At 38.2% G+C, this 21,915-nt stretch overlaps 1 protein-coding gene and 1 long non-coding RNA gene across 7 annotated transcripts; both read right to left on the bottom strand.

Moving 5' to 3' along the window:
• Positions 1-5,493: 5,493 nt before the first annotated feature.
• Positions 5,494-12,110, bottom strand: LOC141803134 (uncharacterized). Of its 2 annotated transcripts, XM_074687045.1 has the most exons (6): positions 11,629-12,110; positions 11,483-11,502; positions 11,289-11,394; positions 10,613-10,786; positions 7,526-7,686; positions 5,494-7,441 (listed from the first exon to the last, which is right to left on the bottom strand). In XM_074687045.1, the coding sequence occupies exons 1-6, from the start codon at positions 11,632-11,634 to the stop codon at positions 7,042-7,044; spliced, it is 867 nt and encodes a 288-aa protein (XP_074543146.1). In that variant the 5' UTR covers positions 11,635-12,110; the 3' UTR covers positions 5,494-7,041. The 2 variants fall into 2 exon arrangements, with proteins under 2 accessions (XP_074543146.1, XP_074543145.1); XM_074687044.1 differs by having other exon boundaries at positions 5,494-7,686.
• Positions 12,111-17,636: 5,526 nt separating this feature from the next.
• LOC141802567 (uncharacterized) lies at positions 17,637-21,560 on the bottom strand. 5 transcript variants are annotated; one of them, XR_012599504.1, is made up of 6 exons: positions 21,414-21,560; positions 21,233-21,325; positions 20,805-20,930; positions 20,648-20,722; positions 20,325-20,441; positions 17,637-18,799 (listed from the first exon to the last, which is right to left on the bottom strand). It is a non-coding gene; the product is annotated as an uncharacterized LOC141802567 (long non-coding RNA). The 5 variants fall into 5 exon arrangements; XR_012599501.1 differs by having other exon boundaries at positions 17,637-20,441; XR_012599503.1 differs by having other exon boundaries at positions 17,637-20,409.
• Between the last annotated feature and the right edge of the window lie 355 nt (positions 21,561-21,915).

Here is a 21,915-nt window from a genome sequence, read left to right as displayed (position 1 = left end):
CTTCCCATCTGGGAAGAAGACAAGACTAAGTGGCTAGAGTTCATTTATCAAGGAAATGTGCCAGCTATACTCAGTAAAACTGTGCATGTGTGTGCTAGTCACTTCACGGCCGACTGCTTTTCCAACTTTGGACAGTACAACAGAGGGCTAGCGAATAGACTGGTCCTGAATCCAGGCGCATTACCAACCATCCGCTAACAAACCTCAGACCCTGGAAATGTGAGTATTTTAAATGCTGTGTGCTGTGGAGCAGATGTAAGAGCTTTTCTTCAGTGTCCCCCCTGTCTCTGTGTTAGCTTCAGGATGCTAACTTTAGTTGCAGTTAGCCTGTTGTTTTAGCCTGTAATATTATGGTAAACAACCTTTGCTGTTTTCTAAACATTGTGCACTCGGCTCAGTGGTGGCTCATTTACATATGAAGGCCACGCCAACTAAATCAGAGCGTTCTGAGCAGAGGGACTATGAGAGCCTGGAAACAATGCTGCTGTGCTTGATTTATTGGCTTTTTGGACCAAAACATGTTACTACCATTTCATGAAGACATCAATGATCCATATTAAACTGCAGACAAGGAGCAGAATATGGGACCTTTAAATACTACCTGTGATGCCGTGACCATGATCAGTGATCAGTGATCATCATTACAGTGACTAGCCATGATATGCACTATAGTATTGTGTAAACATGCAAGATAGGGGGCGCTGCTCTGCTAGCGACTCCAGACACAGCTCATTAATTTGTGTGTTTTTCAGTGTTTTTCTTGGTTTTCATGTCATCTCAATTTTGTTGATCTCGCAAATATAACCCTCCTGAATAATAAAAATAGACTAAAATTCTGTCTCTTCTGTATGTATGTATGTGTTGTTTTTATCTGAATGTTTTTTTGTGTTTAGGAAAGCTGTACATCACAACTGATCCATGTCAAAGGAGAATTTCTGTCATTGTTGGGGCAGACAATAAAGTAAATCTATCTATCTATCTATCTGGAAGGGCTACAATTTGTTGGTTATGATTCACTGATTATTACTAACTCAAATAGACGTATGCTTGTTGCATGACTAAGGACAGTATTTGGCTCAGACCTGACGAAGTGTGACATCGTAGTTAATCCACTCTGACTGAAACTAACCAAAGAGAAATTAAATTAGGAGATTATTTAACAGTAATTAAAGAGCCCTTAAAGCGACAGACACTCATTAAAAGTAGACTCTGATCATAAACTGGCTGTTAAAACTGGTCGGTATAAAAATCAGTGGTTAGAGAGATCTCAGAGTCTTAAGACTCTGTAGCACAGATCAGGTGGAAACTGAGATCCATTTCCTCACCACCTGTCCAAATCAACAAAATATTAGGAACATATTTTTCCCCAAATTTAAAAATTTATGTCCTGAATTTCTTAATCTTCCCAAAGAAAAAACGATCCAGAAGTTTCTGGTCGAAGATCCATGATTTAAATATACATTGTGGTTGGGTTTGTTTATGTTTAATTTTACTATTTGATTTATTTTTGATTAATCTTATTAACTTTTTTGCTCTTGATATGTTTGATATTTGATGTGTTTTTTGATCCTTTTATTTGAACATTGGTTTCAGCAACATGTTTAAAAAAAAAAAGATCCTAATAAACCTTTTTTTTGAAGGCAGAGGAAGAAGGGGAAAAAAAAGAACAGTTTTAGTCATAGTCCTTGCTGACAAATTTCAGTTTAAGGTGGATAGCCTTTTTGTGGTTTCTCTTTTTCCTTAATAAAGAAATAACCAATTAACGAAAACAATGAACTACTAAAGGACCAAGACTAAAACAGATGAATACAGTTATTAAGCCGATCTATCAAATGAGTTTATGTATGTATATGTATGTATGTGTATATGTATAATTCCTCCTCAGTGTTTTTTTTGTTTGTTTGTTTGTTTGTTTTTTTGTTTTGGTTGTTTGTGCTGTTTCCATTACTATTATTATTTGAATTTAATTTGATAAATAATGAGTTTTGACTGATTGAAAAAATAAAGTAATAGAGTAATAAAAAAAAAACAACCTTTTTTTGAATTTGGATTTGAATTCAAAAGATTAATCTCAAGAAATTGTTGTTTGTTGTAGAACTGGTGCGGCCTTCATTAAATTTAGAGATGGTTTGTCGAAAAGCAAATTCAGACATTCCAGACATGAAGCACTAAGGCGGGGGCCATCAACAACATTAATCAGAGGGCCAATTTTTTTCAGCAAATACTGTGAGGGCCAGATACTCCTGTGAGATATATATATTATTATTTGACTAATTTTCATTTAAAATTTAAGTTACTATTGAAGTACTAACTTTGTCAGAGTTGAGAAACTTGTAGTAATACACAGAGTCACCAGGAGAGGAATCCTCTATTTTAGGTCAGATGCAGTGTGGTGGGTTGCAGGAGAACACTTTTGGGAGAAAGGTCTTCTGAATATATTTAAAGCCTAGAAAATGTCTCTTTCGCAGATCTTTAAGCAGCAGCTTTAATTGAAATGTCTGTGAGTTGTGTTTGAACGAGGTTCGCTGATTTGATGACAGTGACTTGTTTTCATGGTGGGTAGTGAAATCAAAAGGTACGTTTGTGTGTGTATACATTAAGTTTGGACATGTTCATCTGGGAGCTATGGAGAGTTAAATTTAAGATATTCAGCATTGGTTTTGTCAAACAATAACCTGTGTACAATTCCCAATAAACCTGAAGGCAGGATATGACACAAGCTACTTTTCAGAAAGCTGATTTTAAAAACATATGAATAAAGTAACCTGGTTTGTTCTTTTCTTTGGGGTGTTTTTCAGTAATATTCTGGGGGCGGACAGAAAGTTCTGGTGAGCCAGATTTGGCCCACTGGCCACCAGTTGATGTTCACTGGTCTAAGGGCTACTTCAGCTCACTAATACAGTCTGTAACTGTAACCATCTGTGTTTGTGTGTGCGGCTACGTATATGTGACACAACATTTATCATCATTGGTCATTGTGTGTGTGTGTGTGTGTGTGTGTGTGTGTGTGTGTGTGTGTGTGTGTGTGTGTGTGTGTGTGTGTGTGTGTGTGTGTGTGTGTGTGTGTGTGTGTGTGTGTGTGTGTGTTGTCACTGATGATAATCTGAGAGTCATCAGGGCACCCGCTTCTTGGCACTTAAACTTCTGTAGAGCAGCGGGAATTGCCTGTTCAAACAAAGATTAGAGATGTCAACTATGAAACATGTAAAGAAGATTTAGTGTTCAGTCTCCTGTACGTCACAACAGGCCACTGTTTTCATCACAACAGTCTGTGGGGTTGGACAGGATTTCCCTCTACAGTAGCAGTTGGCTTCATAAAAAAAAACACAGCGTCTGGAGACATGGTCACAGGAAACCCAAACAAAACATCTGTGACATTGCATCTATAAATATAAAGCATTTCCCATCAATCACCTTAGGTTTCCTGAAGAAAGACATTTACTTTGTACTCAACAGTAACACCCACATGTGAACACAGACTGGACTGTGTGGTGATGAAAGTCTGTAATGACATCAAGCTTCAGAGGTGAGTATTTGACAAAATTCAAACATGTGTTTGATAGCCAAAATAATCAGTTTACATCTTAACAAATAGTCTGTTGCATATTTGGCTCATTTTTATTATGTGCTCCTCTTCTGTAAAGGAAACAGGTGGGGGTTCTTCCCCCTACATTTACTGCTTTGGCTTTGAATAAATACACTGTGACAGATGAATGGGAATTATTTGCTCTTCCTGTTGCACTCTGATTCCTGTCCTTCCTTTTAAAGATGGGAAATAACTCTGCGGCGTGCTTCCTGTCTTTGTTTGGTGTGACAGGAACTGATGGAAGAAGTCTCATTTAAAGTGAAGCAAGAAAACCACAGAATGGCAGGGGTAGTCTAATTATCACTTTTTACAAATGTTGTTCAAAACAGGATTGTTAGGGTATGAAATGGTTTGACTTCCACATTTTGTTTGACATACCTATCCTTGAGTTTATGGAACACCAAAAGATTCATAATTAAATCAATAAAAACAAAATTTTGAAATAAATACCATTTTGATAAATAACAGAAAAATATAATATGGCCATTAAACTGTGAAATAAAGCAATTTTATTATGTAATATGTTTTATTAGTCTTTAATACCAAATTATTATAATTAATCTTTTTTTATTATTATTTTAACAATTTACTACTTTTTAAAATAATAACTTTTAATATATTTTACAAGGTTTGAAATAAAATAAAATATAATATAATAAAATAAATCGTTTTTTTATTTATTTTTATTTTACAATGTTCTTTTTTTCACAACAGCCTTTTTATACCATAACGTTGTTTTTATCAGAATGACTTGGTCTGTCATTTAAATTTGGAGGGTGGGACCTCCGCTTGATCCTTTATCATCGATTGGTTTGAGTGGGGGTCTAGCTGCTAAATCAAAAAAAAAGTTGTCATCTTAAAAAGTATGAAACTGTTAAAATAATCAATATGAATGATTTAATTATAAGAAAATGATATAACATAATAAAAAAATCACATCAAGAGTGTTATATTTCACAATTAAATGGCCATATTACATTTTTTCTGTTGTGTTTCAAAATGGTGTTTCTTTCAAAATGTTGTTTTTATTTAGTAAATTATAAATCTTTTGGGGTTGATATGAGTTCAGCTCATGAATTATGGGAGAAAAACAAAAGTGTTGCATTAACATTTTTGTTCAGTGGGGTTCAGAATGGTTTTGCAGGCTTTAGCTGCCATCTAGTGGTGAATCTTTGCCAGTGAGCTCGATCGACTGAAGCTTGCAACATGAAAAATGTGACAAGACAGGTCTTTCATTGATAATAATTTTTGTGTTATTTTGAAGTAAGTGTAAGCAGTTGATACTATTATATTTAATTTGTCAACAATCTAGTATTTTCCCCCAAACTTTCCCGGAAAAGCTGGTTAATTTGCTCTTTCTGGATGTCATTTTTTCCTACTGAAGTTTTTTGTTGTTGTTGTTGTTTTATGTTGTGTTGTCAGTGTAGATATCAAGTTTTATGAATTTAATTCTAAGGAATAACTTATTTGTTTGACACGTTCTCTTATTTAAATCTGTTAGATTTCAAAGAGATAAGTAACAACTAGTTTTGGACCATTTCCCACAGCCTTCCTGAGAAAGTTTCTACAGAGCAGCTTCTCTCTGCTGTATGCAGTCTTTTACAATATTGTTCCACTGAGTTATATTTTATCACACCTGTTTCTTCCAGTTCAATCTCACCTTCAGAATATGGGGAAAATAGTAAGTATAAAACTTTGAGGGGCGGCTGTGACTCAGTCATAGAGTTGTAGTCTCTGTATCCTCTGCTTTCTTGTTTTTTTCTGGTCATCTTCATCCTATACATGACAATTTTTGTCTACACTGCTGTCTTGCTTTTGATATCAAATTAATAGAAATAAAAACAACAGGACCAGTATTCATTTTCATGTTTATTATTGACATAACAAATCCAGGAACACAGCTCCAACTCTTTCCTTTTTAGACTTGTGGCTTTACAAAATATACATGACACGTGCAATAAACAATAACAACAGCTGATTTAACAAAAAGATGAACTGCTCAGCTGATTTTCTGCTGTACCAAAGTGAGTGAAGGCAGGATGACAGAGTTTAAGGTTGCTGTATGCTGTTGATCAGCCTCACTGTAAAATCTGAAAGAACATGGACTCACAGAAAGGTTTGAGAGCTACTCTAGTTTGGAGCAGGTTCAACGATGTGATGTTTTTCACCACTACATGTACAACAGCAACCTCTGCTGGCAGCACTCATAACCAGTCAAAGGAAGATAGATAGATTGAGCCTTAGAGCACGCAGACTCATTTTATTGAATTGGAAATCTAATAAACCTCCTTCTTTTAGAAAATGTGTTAGTGAGCTGCTGTCTCTGTTACAATTAAAGAAAATAAGGTACACACTGAGAGGATACCCTGATAGGTTCATCAAAGTATGGTCTCCTGTTGTCGAATCTATAAAAATAATGTCTCTTTGATGCCAATATTAATCTGTTGCTGCAATAGATTATTGCAATAAAATGCATCCCCTACTGTTTCATTTAAGTTTCAGTTTTGTCTATGTTTTTATTTACTTGTGAATTTACATATTGAACCTTTGTATCCTGTTTTGTGTTTATTCAGTATTATGTTTATTCATTTAATGTCAATTAACACCTCTACTTAACTGTATTGATCATTTTTGGCTAGGTTGTGCTCTTGGTCATTGGGGGTTCATGAGGGTTTATGGATGGGTTTGAAGTTTAGATTGTCTGTACGAGTTCAGTATGTGCAGTATGTTATTATGTTTGTATATCTGTATGTATATATGTTACATAACCTAAAAACCTTAAAATAAAGTTACAAAAGAAAAAAGATAGATAGATAGATAGATAGATAGATAGATAGATAGATAGATAGATAGATAGATAGATAGATAGATAGATAGATAGATAGATAGATAGATAGATAGATAGATAGATAGATAGATAGATAGAAATTCATTGTACAATTGTATACTAACTAAATTCGTGTAAAATAACATGATTTTGGTTTTGCATCGGCGCAATTTTGGAAACATCAACCCTGCGTGACTTTCTGTACGAACACAGGAAGTGGCAACTTTGCTGGTCATTTCCTACAGGGTGTGGAAAGGAAAGAACAACCAATGAGCCAAGCACATAAGAAAATTAGGAAGGCTCGTCACCCATGGTGCTACGTTTTGAAGTTTTACTCTGCATCAAGTTATTTTGTTCCCTTTGTTGACCAATATAATGCTGCTTCATAACCCTTTCTCAACAAACAAGCTCAAAAGTGTCTTCATCACAGGAATTATGACATCTAGACTTTGGGACACTTTTGATCATTTTACAGACAGACTCTAGGATTTCTACAACATATTGATTTATATCAGTTTGTTAATGTACACACATTAGGTATAAAAATCTAGCGCTATTACTTTATATTTATGTTTAAATGTGCTAAAACATTAAACCCTCTATGGTTAGCCACTTCCTTTTTTTGGATTTAATTTTCTGTGGGGGTATAGAATCCAAAGTCCCAGGCTTCAAAGACAGTGTTTCTCAAAAGGTCTTTCAAGTGTTTTGAGACACTGTCTTTTGCGCTCTGCCTATTTCCAACTGTATAATTTTTAAATTTTGGTGTTGCTCTCTGTCTTAAATCATTCTGACTCTTAAGTAAGTTGCTGATACTCTCAGCCTCAGCACAGTGACCATAAGGCCATACCTTTACAGACCCTGTTGTCAAACCAAAGAGATTTCCACATGACCTGCAAGGATCCATATGTTCTCCTCTACCAAGGCTAAACGTCTCACACCTGATCAGCTCTTGGAGCTGGAGAGTTCCATCAAAGTAGGCCTTCTTCTCTTTTTCTGGACAGTAAGTCATCACTGCATCAGCGACATAACTGTCCCAGGTGTGAAGACAGGAGGCAGCAATCATGATTTGCCCATGAGGACAGTCAAAAGTGGACATAGAGACTCCATAATACCTGTCTGAGCTTGAGTCCAGTTTTTGTGAGACACAGATGGCAGCAGAGATCATCTTTTTTGCTCCACCCTTCCTCAGTTCCTTGATGAAAGTTTGCAGCTGCTCCCTTACCCTGTGTTCCTCCTCTTCACGGTTTCCTTCAACTCTAACCTGGTGGACAAACTGCAAACGGTGAAAAATATCATCAGTATGCCCCTGAGTTTGACTGATGTTGTTTTTTGTGTTTAACAAAATCATTCTAACTTGTCATGGACTTGAAAGGTAGGGTCTTCAGGAATTTTCATTACTTGTTAGTAAATGCAATACTTAAACTGGGCTTCTCCTCCTTAGCTCAGTGCCAGTGGCAGTGCACACCTACTGTATCTGACTGAAGCCGTGTGAACACACCAAGCAGCAACCTCTGGCCTAAAAGTATAAGACAATGCAGAAGTGCTAAAAATCTTCTGATTCTCAAGTGTCCGCATGAGGCTGGCGATTTTACTGCCTGGTTCAAAAAACGTCTTCCGTCTGTTTGCTAATTTCACTATCAGCACACACTGTATAATAGAGATTTTTTTATTTTCTAATTTGTCAGAGATTAGGGAGTCCTATAGGTATTTCAGGAACCACTTTGGCTTGGTTTAGATATCTTTTGGATCAAAATCAGTTTGTTCATGTGAACAATAAATCTTCTTTGCACACCATGGTGCGTTATAGAGTTCCTCAAGGTTCAGTGCTTGGACCAATATTTTTTTATTTTTTTGTATATGCTTCCCTTTGGCACTATGATGAGAAAACACTCCATAAACTTTCACTGCTATGCAGATGACACTCAGCTTTACTTGTCAATGAAGCCTGAAGAAACCAACCGCTTATCCAAACTTGAAGAATGCCTCAAAGACGTAAGGTCCTGGATGAGCAGGAATTTCTTACTGCTGAACTCAGAGAAAACTGAAGTCATTGTTCTTGGACTGTAACATCTCAGAGAGGCTTTCTTGTACGAGATCACACCTTTGACTGGGACCACCCTGGATTACTGCAACTCTTGTTTATCCGCTTGTCCTAGTAAGTCTATTCGGACTTTTCAGCTGGTTCAGAACGCTGCAGCTCAGGTACTGACTTGGACCAGGAGGAGAGAGCACATCTGTCTGGTGTTAGCGTCTCTACACTTGCTATCTATGAAATCTAGAAGAGAGTTTAAAATTCTTCTTCTGACTTACAAAACACTTAATGGTATTGGGCCATCCCATCTTAAAGAGCTCATTGTCACTGTCACTGTCATTGTCAGGTCACTGCATTCTCAGCATGCAGGCCAGTGTATCCAGGGTCTCTAAAAGTAGATACATACTACAAGCAAAAGCAGTATGTAGTATGTAGTGCCTACTACATACTACATTCACATGTAGTATGTAGTAGGCAGTTTGTAAAACAACCAGTGTAAATTGGCGGGCTCTCACTAGAGAAAACAAGAAGAGACTGGTATGTATTGTTGGCTATGGTGGAAGTTATTAACTACAGCTCCAGCTAAAGGAGTATCAAGCCTCCCCTTGCAATCCTTTACAGGAGAGATTATGTCCATTAATTATACAGTCTATGGATCACACTCATGAGCCCCGCAACCACCTGTAGCATTGCGTTTCTACATGTAGTGACTCGAAAGCTGTGCACCTGACTTAGCATGTTAGCACAATCTAATCACGGGTGTTTGACACATACCTGGTTAGCAGAAAGCTAACTCGAGTCGTTTTTTGTCCCGTGCTGCTCTCCAAGTGCCCGAAAGTGGGTGAAAATGGAGCCAAGCCTCCCCCTCGTTTCGTAGAAACTATCATCTCTTTGCCAATTCGTTTCAGTTTGGTTTTCTTTTTCTTTCTCTGTGCTGCAGTCGTTCAGGGAAGCGTGATCCACTCGTTATCATCAACATGCAAAGTTAGTTGCACACTGGGCGTGCTGTGATGCTATGATTGGCTAAGGTAACAACACTCACTCTCCACCCGGAAATGTCCCAAAATCACCAAAACATCAACATACAGGCGGGGGGGGGGGGGGGCTCAAGGCACAAATAGATAGGGACCATAGACTATAAAAAAAATGGAAATCATCTTGCTCAGCTCAGAGTGATGTCACCACAAAAACTGCTCCCCCTGGTGGCTGGCTGCAGAGTAGGTTAAAAAATCTGGCTTTCCAGCCATTCCAGATGGGCTGTGGTCAAACTTAAAAAAAATGTATACTCCTCGTTGAATATATCATTTGGCTGTCCTGTATTCAAGTCCTATTTTTTATGAAAAGTTTAGTTTTCATCAGTTCTATGACGTAAAAAACGAGGCTTTACGTTACATTTAACGATGATTGACAGCTGCCGTTCTCGTGTATTGTTTGGGGGGAATTGTAAAATATGTCAGGAGGTAGAGTCAAGAAGTGATTAGACTCTAGAGAGAAAAAAAATAATTATTATTTTTGTCAACCAGCTCCACTCAGATTCTCCCAGAATCCCTCACAGTCTCTACTGTGCAGACTCTGGCTGCAATTGCTGCCAATGGTAGCGCCTGTGACGGGGTATTTTGGCTTCAAAACCATACAATGGTAAATGAAAAAGCCATGCTGTGCACTCCTTATACAGTCTATGATAGGGACACGCATTAGTTACTGATAAGATTCTTCTTGTCTTCTTAGAAATCTTAAGTGTTTTAGTGTTCTTTTCAAAGACAAAAAAGGTTTTTTTTTCCTTGACATGTTTCGACGTAAACGCTGCCGTCTTCTTCAGAAGCTGTCATCCAGAGAGCTGTGTGGTGTCTTTTTTTCCGGTTCCCGGTAGCACAGCTGTCTGGATGACAGCTTCTGAAGAAGACAGCAGCGTTTACGTCGAAACATGCCAAGGAAAAAAATATTTTTTTGTCTTTAAAAAGAACACTAAAACACTTAAGGGACACGCATGTATAGAGGCCCATAGGAGACTATAAAAGGATTATTCCTGTAGGAGTTTATATTTTATTGTTGGGGGAAATTCCTGCAGATCCTACCTAATAATTTTCAGGTTTCAACCAGAATAATAAATCTGATCAAATGGACATAAAAAAAAAATTTGTTTTGTTTTGTTAAAATGGATTCTTACCATGTCTAGCACACATGAGAATGGACTCCTCTTTGGTAACTGAGTGAAGCACAATTCAAAAGGTCGAGAGTAGCAGTTTTCCAATGCTGCCAGCATTTTAGCATCACTCACGATATCCTTTGGCTCATATCGTGGCTTATGGATCATTCCAGCAAAGAAGATGCTGTGAAGACACTGTAATGAGACATATTTACTGCTTTGTGTAAATCTTAAACCATGATGCGTACAAAACAATGTGTTACATGGCCTTGGTTTATTATGAACAGACCATTTATAAGTCCAGTAAACTTCTGCACCAGGGGACTTTAGTATTAACATTTGACTTGTTGTCAGGCAATATGTGCTGCCTCTGTACTTCTTTGAAACTGAGCTCTGCCTCCATTTGTTTCAAACTTGTCAGAGGTGATTAGTTCAACTGAAAAACATTCACATTTAAACTGAGGATTTTAACTGCATGGAAATAGTTTACATTAATATGAGGACTCTGGATAAAGTTATGTGTCATTCTTCTATGTTTCAAAAAAGTTAATAAAAAATCAATTTACAGCCACGACCATGCACAGGATAAGCAGTTCAGAAAAGAAATGAATGAATAGAAAATGAATTTACAACATGAAAGTTATGCTACGTGGCTGTGAAAGGAATCTATCTTTCTAAACAAAATTATTAGTCATACCTCATCCACCAACACTGAAGGAGGTTTGGGACGAAGATCTATAATTTTTGCAATAATCAGGAAAGCACTCCTTCGAAAAAGGTCCTGCTGCAGAGATTCTTCAGCTCTAAAGTTATAAGCATGCACAGTTTTTAGAGAATTACAAAACCGTCTGCAGAAATATTTAGTAGCAGTTCGGAAAAATCATGACCCACCTTTTTTCCAGGTTTTCACCCTTTGGATGTGTTCAGAAACAAAAATAAATCATTACAACACTGACAATATCACAATGACAAATGATAAAGAATTCAACCAAGATGATCAAATTATTGGCAAAAAAACATTAAATTTAGAAACTCACCATCATTAGGTAAGGTCCGTGTACTTCAGGAGAAAGAAAAGAAGCTCTGATTCCTGGCTTGAGCTGTGAGGTTTTTGAATGTTGAAAAGAAAAACGATCCACTCAAGGATCCGCCACAAGGAGTTCAGCTACATTGAAATACTCCTGTTTATCTAACAGGATGTCTGTGCAACGGGGTGTGGTGTAGTTAAAGAGCAGCCAGAGTCATTCTCCCTCACACATTTACCACTTTGGATTCTGGAGAAGAAACTTTGATTTAGTGTCAGTAATTTTTAAAAATTACTTTTCTGCAGGATTCAAAGTTAATCATTTGATACCTTATCCTTTACATCTCTCAAGATGCTTCACAAGAAAAAAAACACAATTTCTGCAGCATATGATGCAAATCAAAGACCACTGGATAGTTAACTCAGTTACATAAAGCCCATCATACATTTACGTCCTGAGAGTCGTTATTATTCAGACTGGGCTAAGTCTCACTGTCGTGTGGTGTTGTGGATGTATGGAGAACTTCCTGTAGGGAGAGCTTAGCACTCCACTGTCAGTAGGGTTGCCAACTTTGAGGCAAATAAGAAAATAAGGGACAACCTCAGCTGTGTGTGTGTGTATGTGTGCGTGTGTGTGTGGGTGGGGTGTTGCTAGTCTCTCGTTACAGAGTATAGCGCGCATGTTCTGGGACTGAGTCACACGCACTTAGGACGCGGTCACACTGGCCAATCATGCCGTGCCTAAGCACGCTTCAGCCGTAAAGCACGTTTGGAATGGCCAGTGTGACCGCAACTGTACCGTGCTCAAGCACGATTTGCTTCCGTGCTTCGGCACGCTTCAAAGAGGTGGGCTTCGGCACGGTTTACTTCATGCACGAGCACAAGCACGCGGACAGCGCGTGTGATCCATTACGTATAATCACCGCGAGCGCATCTCTCGACGATCTTTTTAAACAAAGCGGGGGTGTTAGAGGGGTGTTAGAGGGCTGTTTCGGGCGAAAACGACTTAATATAAGCCCAAAAGTCACTAAAGTTGTAGCAGTGCTCTCTGTGTCTCACTGTGCTGACTCTGATGAGATTGCGCTTCATGTAAACCAGGGGTCTCGAACTCGTGCCATGGAGGGCCAAGAGGCTGCAGGTTTTCTTTCCAACCAGAAACTCCACCAGGTGATTTCACTAATTACCTCACCTTCAAGCAGAAAGCAGGGACTAATCAGTGAATCAGCTGGTGGAGTTTCTGGTTGGAAAGAAAACCTGCAGCCTCTTGGCCCTCCATGGCACGAGTTTGAGACCCCTGATGTAAACAAATGCTTCACGATGACGTAGGCAGGCTGTGCACCATAGGCTGAACCTGTGGCTGCCTACCTGTCAACTGAGGCGCATATGGGACGCACCTCTTTTGGCTCAAATACAGGACATCCCGGCTAATACGGGACGGTTGGTAACCCTAACTGTCAGTGGCTGTAAGGTAATGCCCCAGCCCACCTCATCTAGAGATAAGATTTCTAGCTCCCTTTAGCCAATGCTTGCACATTGCTGTCCTCAAAGGAGTGATCACTGCTCTCCAGGTGAAAGTGGGCAGCAGAGTCCCGACCTAAGGAGGTGACTCTTCTGTGTTGAGCCATCTGCCTGTGAAGCATTTGTTTTGCTACAGGTCTGAGCATGCCCCATGCACTGGGCAGTGTACACCAAATTGCTCTGTTTATGTCTTGGAGATTTGTCATTGGGATGGACCAGCATCCGCCTGTGTGTGTTTCTGGGCTGGAAATGGACTGGAATGTGGTGTTTTCCAAAGATCCTTTTTAGTTTTTCACCTGCAATGTAAGGGATCACACTATCCTTGCTTCTCTCTTCCCTTTCTTGTTTAACGTCCTTTTCTTTTTCTTGTTCTCATGAGGGCCCACTCAGGGTATCCATGGGTTTTTAGGGCTTCTCTAAAGCCCTGTTACTGAGGTAGAGATCCAGTAAATAACAGACGTGATCTGGGGCCAGCCATTGGGCTACTAAACACTTCAGCTTGCAAATTAGCAGCAGCTTGTACTGCTGTCAAACTTGAGTCAGCACTTGCTCAGCTCTTGAAGAGAAGTATCACGCAGACCGAGTGAACAAACTTGGGTAAACTTTCTTGGGTCAAGGAGCGCCATGGCTGCACAGAGGGAACCATGGGATATAAACACCTTTGGAGACTGCCGTAATTGTGTCCATCACACAGTCATGAACTTCTGCACCACTGGCATTCCCAAAGCTCATGGCAATGGCTACGTCACCCGTTAGAAAACTCTGGGCATAGATTTTATCAGACTTGAGCTACAACGCCTTTAAATGGCTATGTTGGAGAAGAAAAAAAAATCTACTGAAAGATCTGCCATCTGGGGCCAAAGTTCTGTTTAGGTTCAGCTGAAATGTTGATATAAGGACAAGCAGAACCGGATGTTTTCTTTTCCTGTTTGTCAAACAGGATGCCTATACTTGGGGGTGTGGTGCTGATAAGGAGCAGCTAAAACTCACAGAGTTATTCTCCCTCAAATGTTAACTGTTAAAATTAGATGCTAGAGAAGAAACTTTAATGAAAAAAGAAAATGACACAATAAAGAAAAAAACACAGTTTATGGAGCATTTAATAAAAACTCACACCACTGGGTGTTTTACTCAGCTACAGATTTCATAGAGCATAATGAATAAGACATTACATGTCCAAAAAACAAATTGAAAAAATAAATACCATTTTAAAGAGTAAAGCACATAACTTGCAAAAAGTTACATTTAACATGCAAAAAGTGCTGTTTTTTTATAAAGTGCTGCAGTGTATATCCACATGTATAAAGAATAAAAGAGCTTCAAAGGAAAAATTGGTAGTTTGATTTAGATACACTTTTTGTTATACTGGTTAAAATGATCTATATGTACCGATGACAAGAAATACATGATGTGGTTTTTGAATGAGAGTGAATAATATCCGCTATCTACAGTAGGGCTAGGCAATTGTGGTAAAAATAAGAATCCCGATTATTTTAAGTGATATTGACATCACAATTAATATACACAATTATTCATTTATTCAAAAACTTCAGTACTGATTTAAACACAACTTTAAAGAACCAGAAAGTGGCACATACAGTATTATTGATACACATGAGTCACACACACTCGCTGTGGCTGCACATGGAACACAGAAGAGCTATGAAGCACAGGAACTTGCATAAATCTACACTGTGTGACACTGTTTTTCTTCGATTATACTGTTTTTATGATTGTCAGATGGCAAAATTGAAATCATGATTAAAATCCAATTAATTGTCCAGCCCTAATCTTCAGCAAGAGAAAACCCAGGAAAACATCAGCCAATCACAGTTCACAGCTTTAGAACCAATCAAATCCCGTCCTGCCGTTTGCCCTCCCCCTGCGTGTACATTTCACCAGCGCACACTGCCTCTGACTCAATGCGTGTTCCTGAGTTTAACAGTGTACAGGTTCGCACTCAGCAGAAGAATGGCAGAGAAACTGCCCATACCCCGGTTACTGTAACTGCTCCTCCAGCTAAACAGAGCAAGAAAAGAAAGACGGTGGCTGAAAAGGCCGAAACTAGGAAGAAAAATGGACAAAGCCAGGGCGAAAACAAGAGCCAACATTGGCCCGATGAGGTACTTGGCTCTGGGCTGTAGTCTGGATCAGAGTCTAATAAATTCTCACCACAGGGGCTCTGACAAGCAAAAAAAAATATTATTATTTTTTTTATTTTATTTTATTTTACTTTTTTTATTTCGAACATGAGGTCAAAGGGTAATTTCTGTCAAAGACAGAAACAAATACAAACAAACAGAAATTATTTAATCACATATTCAAAAAGGAGTGGAATGAAGTATAAACTTATTAATTCCCACCTCTTTACCAAACAATTATTTACAAACAGATGTAGATGTATTGCACTGATATTTAATGAGTGCTAGAGAAAATGTACATGAACTATTTGTATTATAGCTTTACTCCTGATATCGTGTCACAGGTTGAAGTGGATAATGCTAGAATGACAGCTGTGAGTACTCACAAAAGTCACGTTTGTTTATTTGTTTTTTAGCTTTACGTTTTAACCATAGACTGTATATAGAGTGGACACTGTGGCTCCACCATTAACCATTGTACAGTTTTGAAGCCAAAATGCTGCTGTCACAGGTGCAGCCATTCTACACTTGTGCAGCCAGAGTCTGTGCAGTAGAGACAATGAGGGATTCTGGGAGAATCTGAGTGGAGCTGGACAAATTTTTTTTTTTTTTTCTTTCGAGTCTAATCACTTCTTGACTCTACCTTCCGACATATTTTACAGTCCCCCCAAAAAACACAAGAACCACAGCTGTCAATCATCGTTAAACGTTACACAAAGCCTTGTTTTTAATCTCATATAACTAATGAAAACAAAAATTTTCAGAAAAAAGAGAACTTGGATACAAGACAGCCAAATAATATCTTCAAATCACCACAAGAATCAGCCGTGAGAAACATTTCTAAGATGTGTATTAATTTTTTAAAGTTTGCCCACAGCCCATCTGGAATGGCTGGGAAGCCAGATTTTTTAACCTATACTGCAGCCAGCCACCAGGGGAGTAGTTTTTGTGGAGACCTCACTTCGAGCTGAGCAAGCAGACGTCCATTTTTTTACAGTCTATGGTTTTAACGTTTCGGTGTTTCCTTACCTCTAAATGAGAGGTGACTCAGGGTAGTGCAAAACATAAAATGATGTGCTGAGTCCATCTTTCAGTCATTCACAATCATAGTCGTGAATCGGTGGCAACGAGATGCTACATTCAAATTCATGCTAGTTTTTCAGGACTGCCAACTCTGCCTTTAAGCCGCCTGCCTCAGGATTGTTATCATGAGTTAATTCAGGAAAAGTTTTTAGATAAAAGATTTATACTTTCTTTAAAGCATTTTAAATGCGTCAGTCTTCTTTCAGTTGACACTGTTTTTCAAAGCTCTGGGTGCTCTGAAAAGAAGATGCCTCCTCTATCTTTTATTTAAGGCTTTTTGTTGCAAAGGAGTTACAGGTGACTCTCTCCATATATATATATATATATATATGTTTCTTTAATGATAAATCTACAAGTTTATGCAAGTACTTAAATTAAAATGATATCTTTGATACTAAATATAATTGGGTTTATTTTTCAACTAATTTTTAGATGTTCTGTCAAATATTAAAGTATGAAAATAGTTCAGCACCTCAGCCTCTCTTGTTCATGTTAAATCACTTGTTTGATATCAGAGGACGTTTCCTCACTTCCTCAGCCAGAGTGCTTCATGAAACATGAAGTAGTGTATGATAGCTGCACTTTCTTCAACCTTGGATTTCTGTGTCATTTCGGATTAAAGCTTCTGTCTTTTTCCAGATCCTAGAAATTTAAAACCTGACAAGGTAAGAAGCTGAGGCCTGTGGGGAGACCTGAGGTGTTGCGTAGGTGCTTCTCTGATGGAGTCGGTGGATGGGGTGGATCACTTCAGGGAGCATGGAGGGATTCTCACTATGTCTGAAAACCATAGGATTGTTCATAATGTGACGCTGTAACACAACAAATGATGAATAGAGTTAACAATGAGGTTCCATTGAATAACATGAGGAGCAAGGGCGTAGGTTTGGTCTCAACATTGGTAGGGACAATATAACAGCATAACCTGCGTATACACTTTTTGCTGGGGACAGGACATTAATAAGACCAAACAGATTGGGTGAACGGGGGTCAGGCCTACATTTCTCACAAATATGAACCTAATTAATTGATAGGCTAAATGATCAATGCAAAATAAATCTGTATTGACTTATACTAACTTTCATGTGTATTGGTTTACCTGATACACCATTCGATTCAAACCTTCATTTTCAAAAACTACTAAAGAAACATTTTGAAAACTTCCAGAATAAATGTCTGGATTTTATTAGCAAATTTAAATTGCAATATTTGAACATAACTTAAAATCATATTAACATACACAATACACACTTGTTAATAATCCTTTGGAGGCTGCCTGTAATTGTGTCCATCACACAGTCATGAACTTCTGCACCACTGGCATTCCCAAAGCTCATGGCAATGGCTACGTCACCCGTTAGAAAACTCTGGGCATAGATTTTATCAGACTTGAGCTACAACGCCTTTAAATGGCTATGTTGGGGGGAAAAAAATCTACTGAAAGATCTGCCATCTGGGGCCAAAGTTCTGTTTAGGTTCAGCTGAAATGTTGATATAAGGACAAGCAGAACCGGATGTTTTCTTTTCCTGTTTGTGAAACAGGATGCCTGTACTTGGGGGTGTGGTGCTGATAAGGAGCAGCTAAAACTCACTCAGTTATTCTCCCTCAAATGTTAACTGTTAAAATTAGATGCTAGAGAAGAAACTTTAATGAAAAAAGAAAATTACACAATAAAGAAGAAACCACAGTTTATGGAGCATTTAATAAAAACTCACTCCACTGGGTGTTTTACTCAGCTACAGATTTCATAGAGCATAATGAATAAGACATTACATGTCCGAAAAACAAATTGAAAAAATAAATACCATTTTAAAGAGTAAAGCACATAACTTGCAAAAAGTTACATTTAACATGCAAAAAGTGCTGCTTTTCTTATTAAGTGCTGCAGTGTATATCCACATGTATAAAGAATAAAAGAGCTTCAAAGGAAAAATTGGTAGATTGATTTTGATACACTTTTTGTTATACTGGTTAAAATGATCTATATGTACCGATGACAAGAAATACATGATGTGGTTTTTGAATGAGAGTGAATAATATCTGCTATCTACAGCAGGAGAAAACCAAAGAAAACATCAGCCAATCACAGTGATTAGGATCCAATCTGTTAAACCAATCAAATCCTGTCCTGTTTGCCCTCCCCCTGCGTGTACATTTCACCAGCACACACTGCCCCAGACTCAATACGTAGTTCCTGAGTTTAGAGGTGTACAGGTTCGCACTCAGCAGAAGAATGGCAGAGAAACCACCCATACCCCGATTACTGGTAACCACTCCTCCGGCTAAACAGAGCAAGAAAAGAAAGACGGAGGCTGAAAAGGCCGAAACTAGAAAGAAATTGGACATAGCCAGGGCGAAAACAATAGTCAACATTGGCCCGATGAGGTACTTGGCTCTGGGCTGTAGTCTGGATCAGAGTCTAATAAATTCTCACCACAGGGGCTCTGACAAGCAAAAAAAAAAAAAAAGATATTTAGTAAGTGCTAGAGAAAATGTACATGAACTATTTGTATTATAGCTTTACTCCTGATATCGTGTCACAGGTAAAAGTGAATAATGCTAGAATGACAGTTGCGTGTACTAACAAAAGTCACGTTTGTTTATTTGTTTTTTAGCTTTACGTTTTAACCATAGACTGTATATAGAGTGGACACTGTGGCTCCACCATTTACCATTGTACAGTTTTGAAGCCAAAATGCTGCTGTCACAGGTGCAGCCATTCTACAGTTGTGCAGCCAGAGTCTGTGCAGTAGAGACAATGAGGGATTCTGGGAGAATCTGAGTGGAGCTGAACAAAAATAATATTTTTTTTTTCTTTCGAGTCTAATCACTTCTTGACTCTACCTTCCGACATATTTTACAATCCCCCAAAAAAACACAAGAACCACAGCTGTCAATCATCGTTAAACGTTACGTAAAGCCTTGTTTTTAATCTCATATAACTAATGAAAACAAATTTTTTCAGAAAAAAAAGAACTTGGATACAAGACAGCCAAATAATATCTTCAAATCACCACAAGAATCAGACGTGAGAAACATTTCTACGATGTGTATTAATTTTTTAAAGTTTGACCACAGCCCATCTGGAATGGCTGGGAAGCCAGATTTTTTAACCTATACTGCAGCCAGCCACCAGGGGAGTAGTTTTTGTGGAGACCTCACTTCGAGCCGAGCAAGCAGACCTCCATTTTTTTACAGTCTATGGTTTTAACGTTTCGGTGTTTCCTTACCTCTAAATGAGACATGACTCAGGGTAGTGCAAAACATAAAATGATGTGCTGAGTCCATCTTTCAGTCATTTACAATCATAGTCGCGAATCGGTGGCAACGAGATGCTACATTCAAATTCATGCTAGTTTTTCAGGACTGCCAACTCTGCCTTTAAGCCGCCTGCCTCAGGATTGTTATCATGAGTTAATTCAGGAAAAGTTTTTAGATAAAATATTTAAACTTTCTTTGAAGCATTTTAAATGCGTCAGTCTTCTTTAAATTGACACTGTTTTTCAAAGCTCTGGGTGCTCTGAAAAGAAGATGCCTCCTCTATCTTTTATTTAAGGCTTTTTGTTGCAAAGGAGTTACAGGTGACTCTCTCCATATATATATATATATGTTTCTTTAATGATAAATCTACAAGTATATGCAAGTACTTAAATTAAAATGATATCTTTGATACTAAATATAATTGGGTTTATTTTTCAATTAATTTTTAAATGTTCTGTCAAATAAAAAGTATGAAAATAGTTCAGCACCTCAGCCTCTCTTGTTCATGTTAAATCACTTGTTTGATATCAGAGGGCGTTTCCTCACTTCCTCAGCCAGAGTGCTTCATGAAACATGAAGCAGCGTATGATAGCTGAACTTTCTTCAACCTTGTATTTCTGTGTCATTTAGGATTAAAGCTTCTGTCTTTTTCTAGATCCTAGAAATTTAAAACCTGACAAGGTAAGAAGCTGAGGCCTGTGGGGAGACCTGAGGTGTTGCGTAGGTGCTTCTCTGATGGAGTCGGTGGATGGGGTGGATCACTTCAGGGAGCATGGAGGGATTCTCACTATGTCTGAAAACCATAGGATTGTTCATAATGTGACACTGTAACAAAACGAGTGATGAATAGAGTTAACAATGAGGTTCCATTGAATAACATGAGGAGCACATCACAATAAATACTGAATGTAAGACCATGCAAAGCATGGTGGAAAGCACTTTGGTCACCTTGTGTGTTGTAAAGGGCTCTACAAATTAAAGTTGACTGATTGATTGAAAGCAGTTAGGACTGTATCATTGGCACCACTCACCTGATTGCATTCAGCTTATTTTTAAGTCTTTCTTCACTTTATACTTCATTTCCAATTTCCCTTGAACTTCCTCTGCTGACAAAGACAAAAATGTTAAAGTTAAAAGCACCAGCAGATTGATTGAGTGATAAATACATAAATGATTCTCCTTTATTACCTGGTGTGGTCACAGCCTTCATTTGATGGGAGGAAAATCCCTGTGTTGGTTTCACAGATTTAAGCCCCAACTTTTGCCGCACATCGTCTTCTATCTCATCTTTCAACTCTCCCATTAACGCTTTCACTTTTTAAAAAAGCAAGAAATCCAATATAAATCTCACAATGATATTCTGCATCTCCTTTTTTTATTATTCTTTTTTGTCCTCACATTAATGAATGTGTTGTCTATGCCTGGTTTATGTGTTATAGTTTTGCCACCGTCTTATCCGTCCTCTTACAACATGTTTGGTGAACTTTGTTTCTGTAATTTGTTCACATTTTCAAAGACTAAATCATTTAAAATCCTATTTCATTGGAAGAACATGCAGAGCCTTTATGGCTGTACAAACGTGAAGTGTCAGTAACACACCTGATGCCTGATATTACCTGATGAAGAGTGTCTTGATGATGACATAGACCAACGGCAACCCATAAGGTCATCTTTAATCTCTTCTTTCAACTCTTTAATTATCTGTTTAACTGTAAATGTTTTAAAGGCAGAAATCCCCAAATCAAATGTGAGTGGAGGAAAGAAAAACACAAAAGTGGTGATGTCAGTGCCACTTACCCCTGCTTGGATCATCCCTTTGTTCAGTGACTGAAACATCAACCCCTGATATTGGCCTGACACTCAAGCTTTGCTGTGTACCTTTCTCTGAATCTTCTGGCCACAGTTGCTTTGTTCCCTCTAATAAAAAGGAAAAATCCTGATTAATCACACCAGCACATTTACAGATAAAGTCTGCACACCTGATCTGTTCTCTTTAGTGGCTAAAACATCAGCCAGTGATGACAGCCTGGAGATCAAACCTTGCTTTTTACCCCTCTTTTCTTTTTTGTCTCACTTTGTGTTGTTTGTTTGAATAAAGAGCAAATGTCTGAAAAAGTAACACCAGCACATTTAGTGATAAATATCTGGACACCTAACCTGTTCTCAAGTCTCCTTTTCTCCTCCACAGCACTAAAACACTTTAAGACAGAGCCTCTATGACAGTACAAACATGAAGTGCTGGTAACCTGACACCTGACTTTACCTGAAAAAGAGTCTTCTGATGAGGACGTGGACCCAA

Source organism: Halichoeres trimaculatus, unplaced genomic scaffold (assembly GCF_033239565.1).
Source record: "Halichoeres trimaculatus isolate MK-OKI-2021-1 unplaced genomic scaffold, fHalTri1.1 fHalTri1_scaffold_14, whole genome shotgun sequence".
Lineage (NCBI taxonomy): Eukaryota > Metazoa > Chordata > Actinopteri > Labriformes > Labridae > Halichoeres > Halichoeres trimaculatus.
Note: the sequence above shows the minus strand (reverse complement) of the source record. Positions and strands in the feature narration are given on the sequence as shown.

Excerpts from the sequence above, each read along its gene's own strand:
- LOC141803134 (XM_074687044.1), bottom strand. Across the intron at positions 11,395-11,482 it reads GGTGAAAACCTGGAAAAAAG|AGCTGAAGAATCTCTGCAGC; the intron begins GTGGGTCATGAT and ends TTATAACTTTAG. Across the intron at positions 7,687-10,612 it reads TCTCATGTGTGCTAGACATG|TTTGTCCACCAGGTTAGAGT; the intron begins GTAAGAATCCAT and ends CACCGTTTGCAG.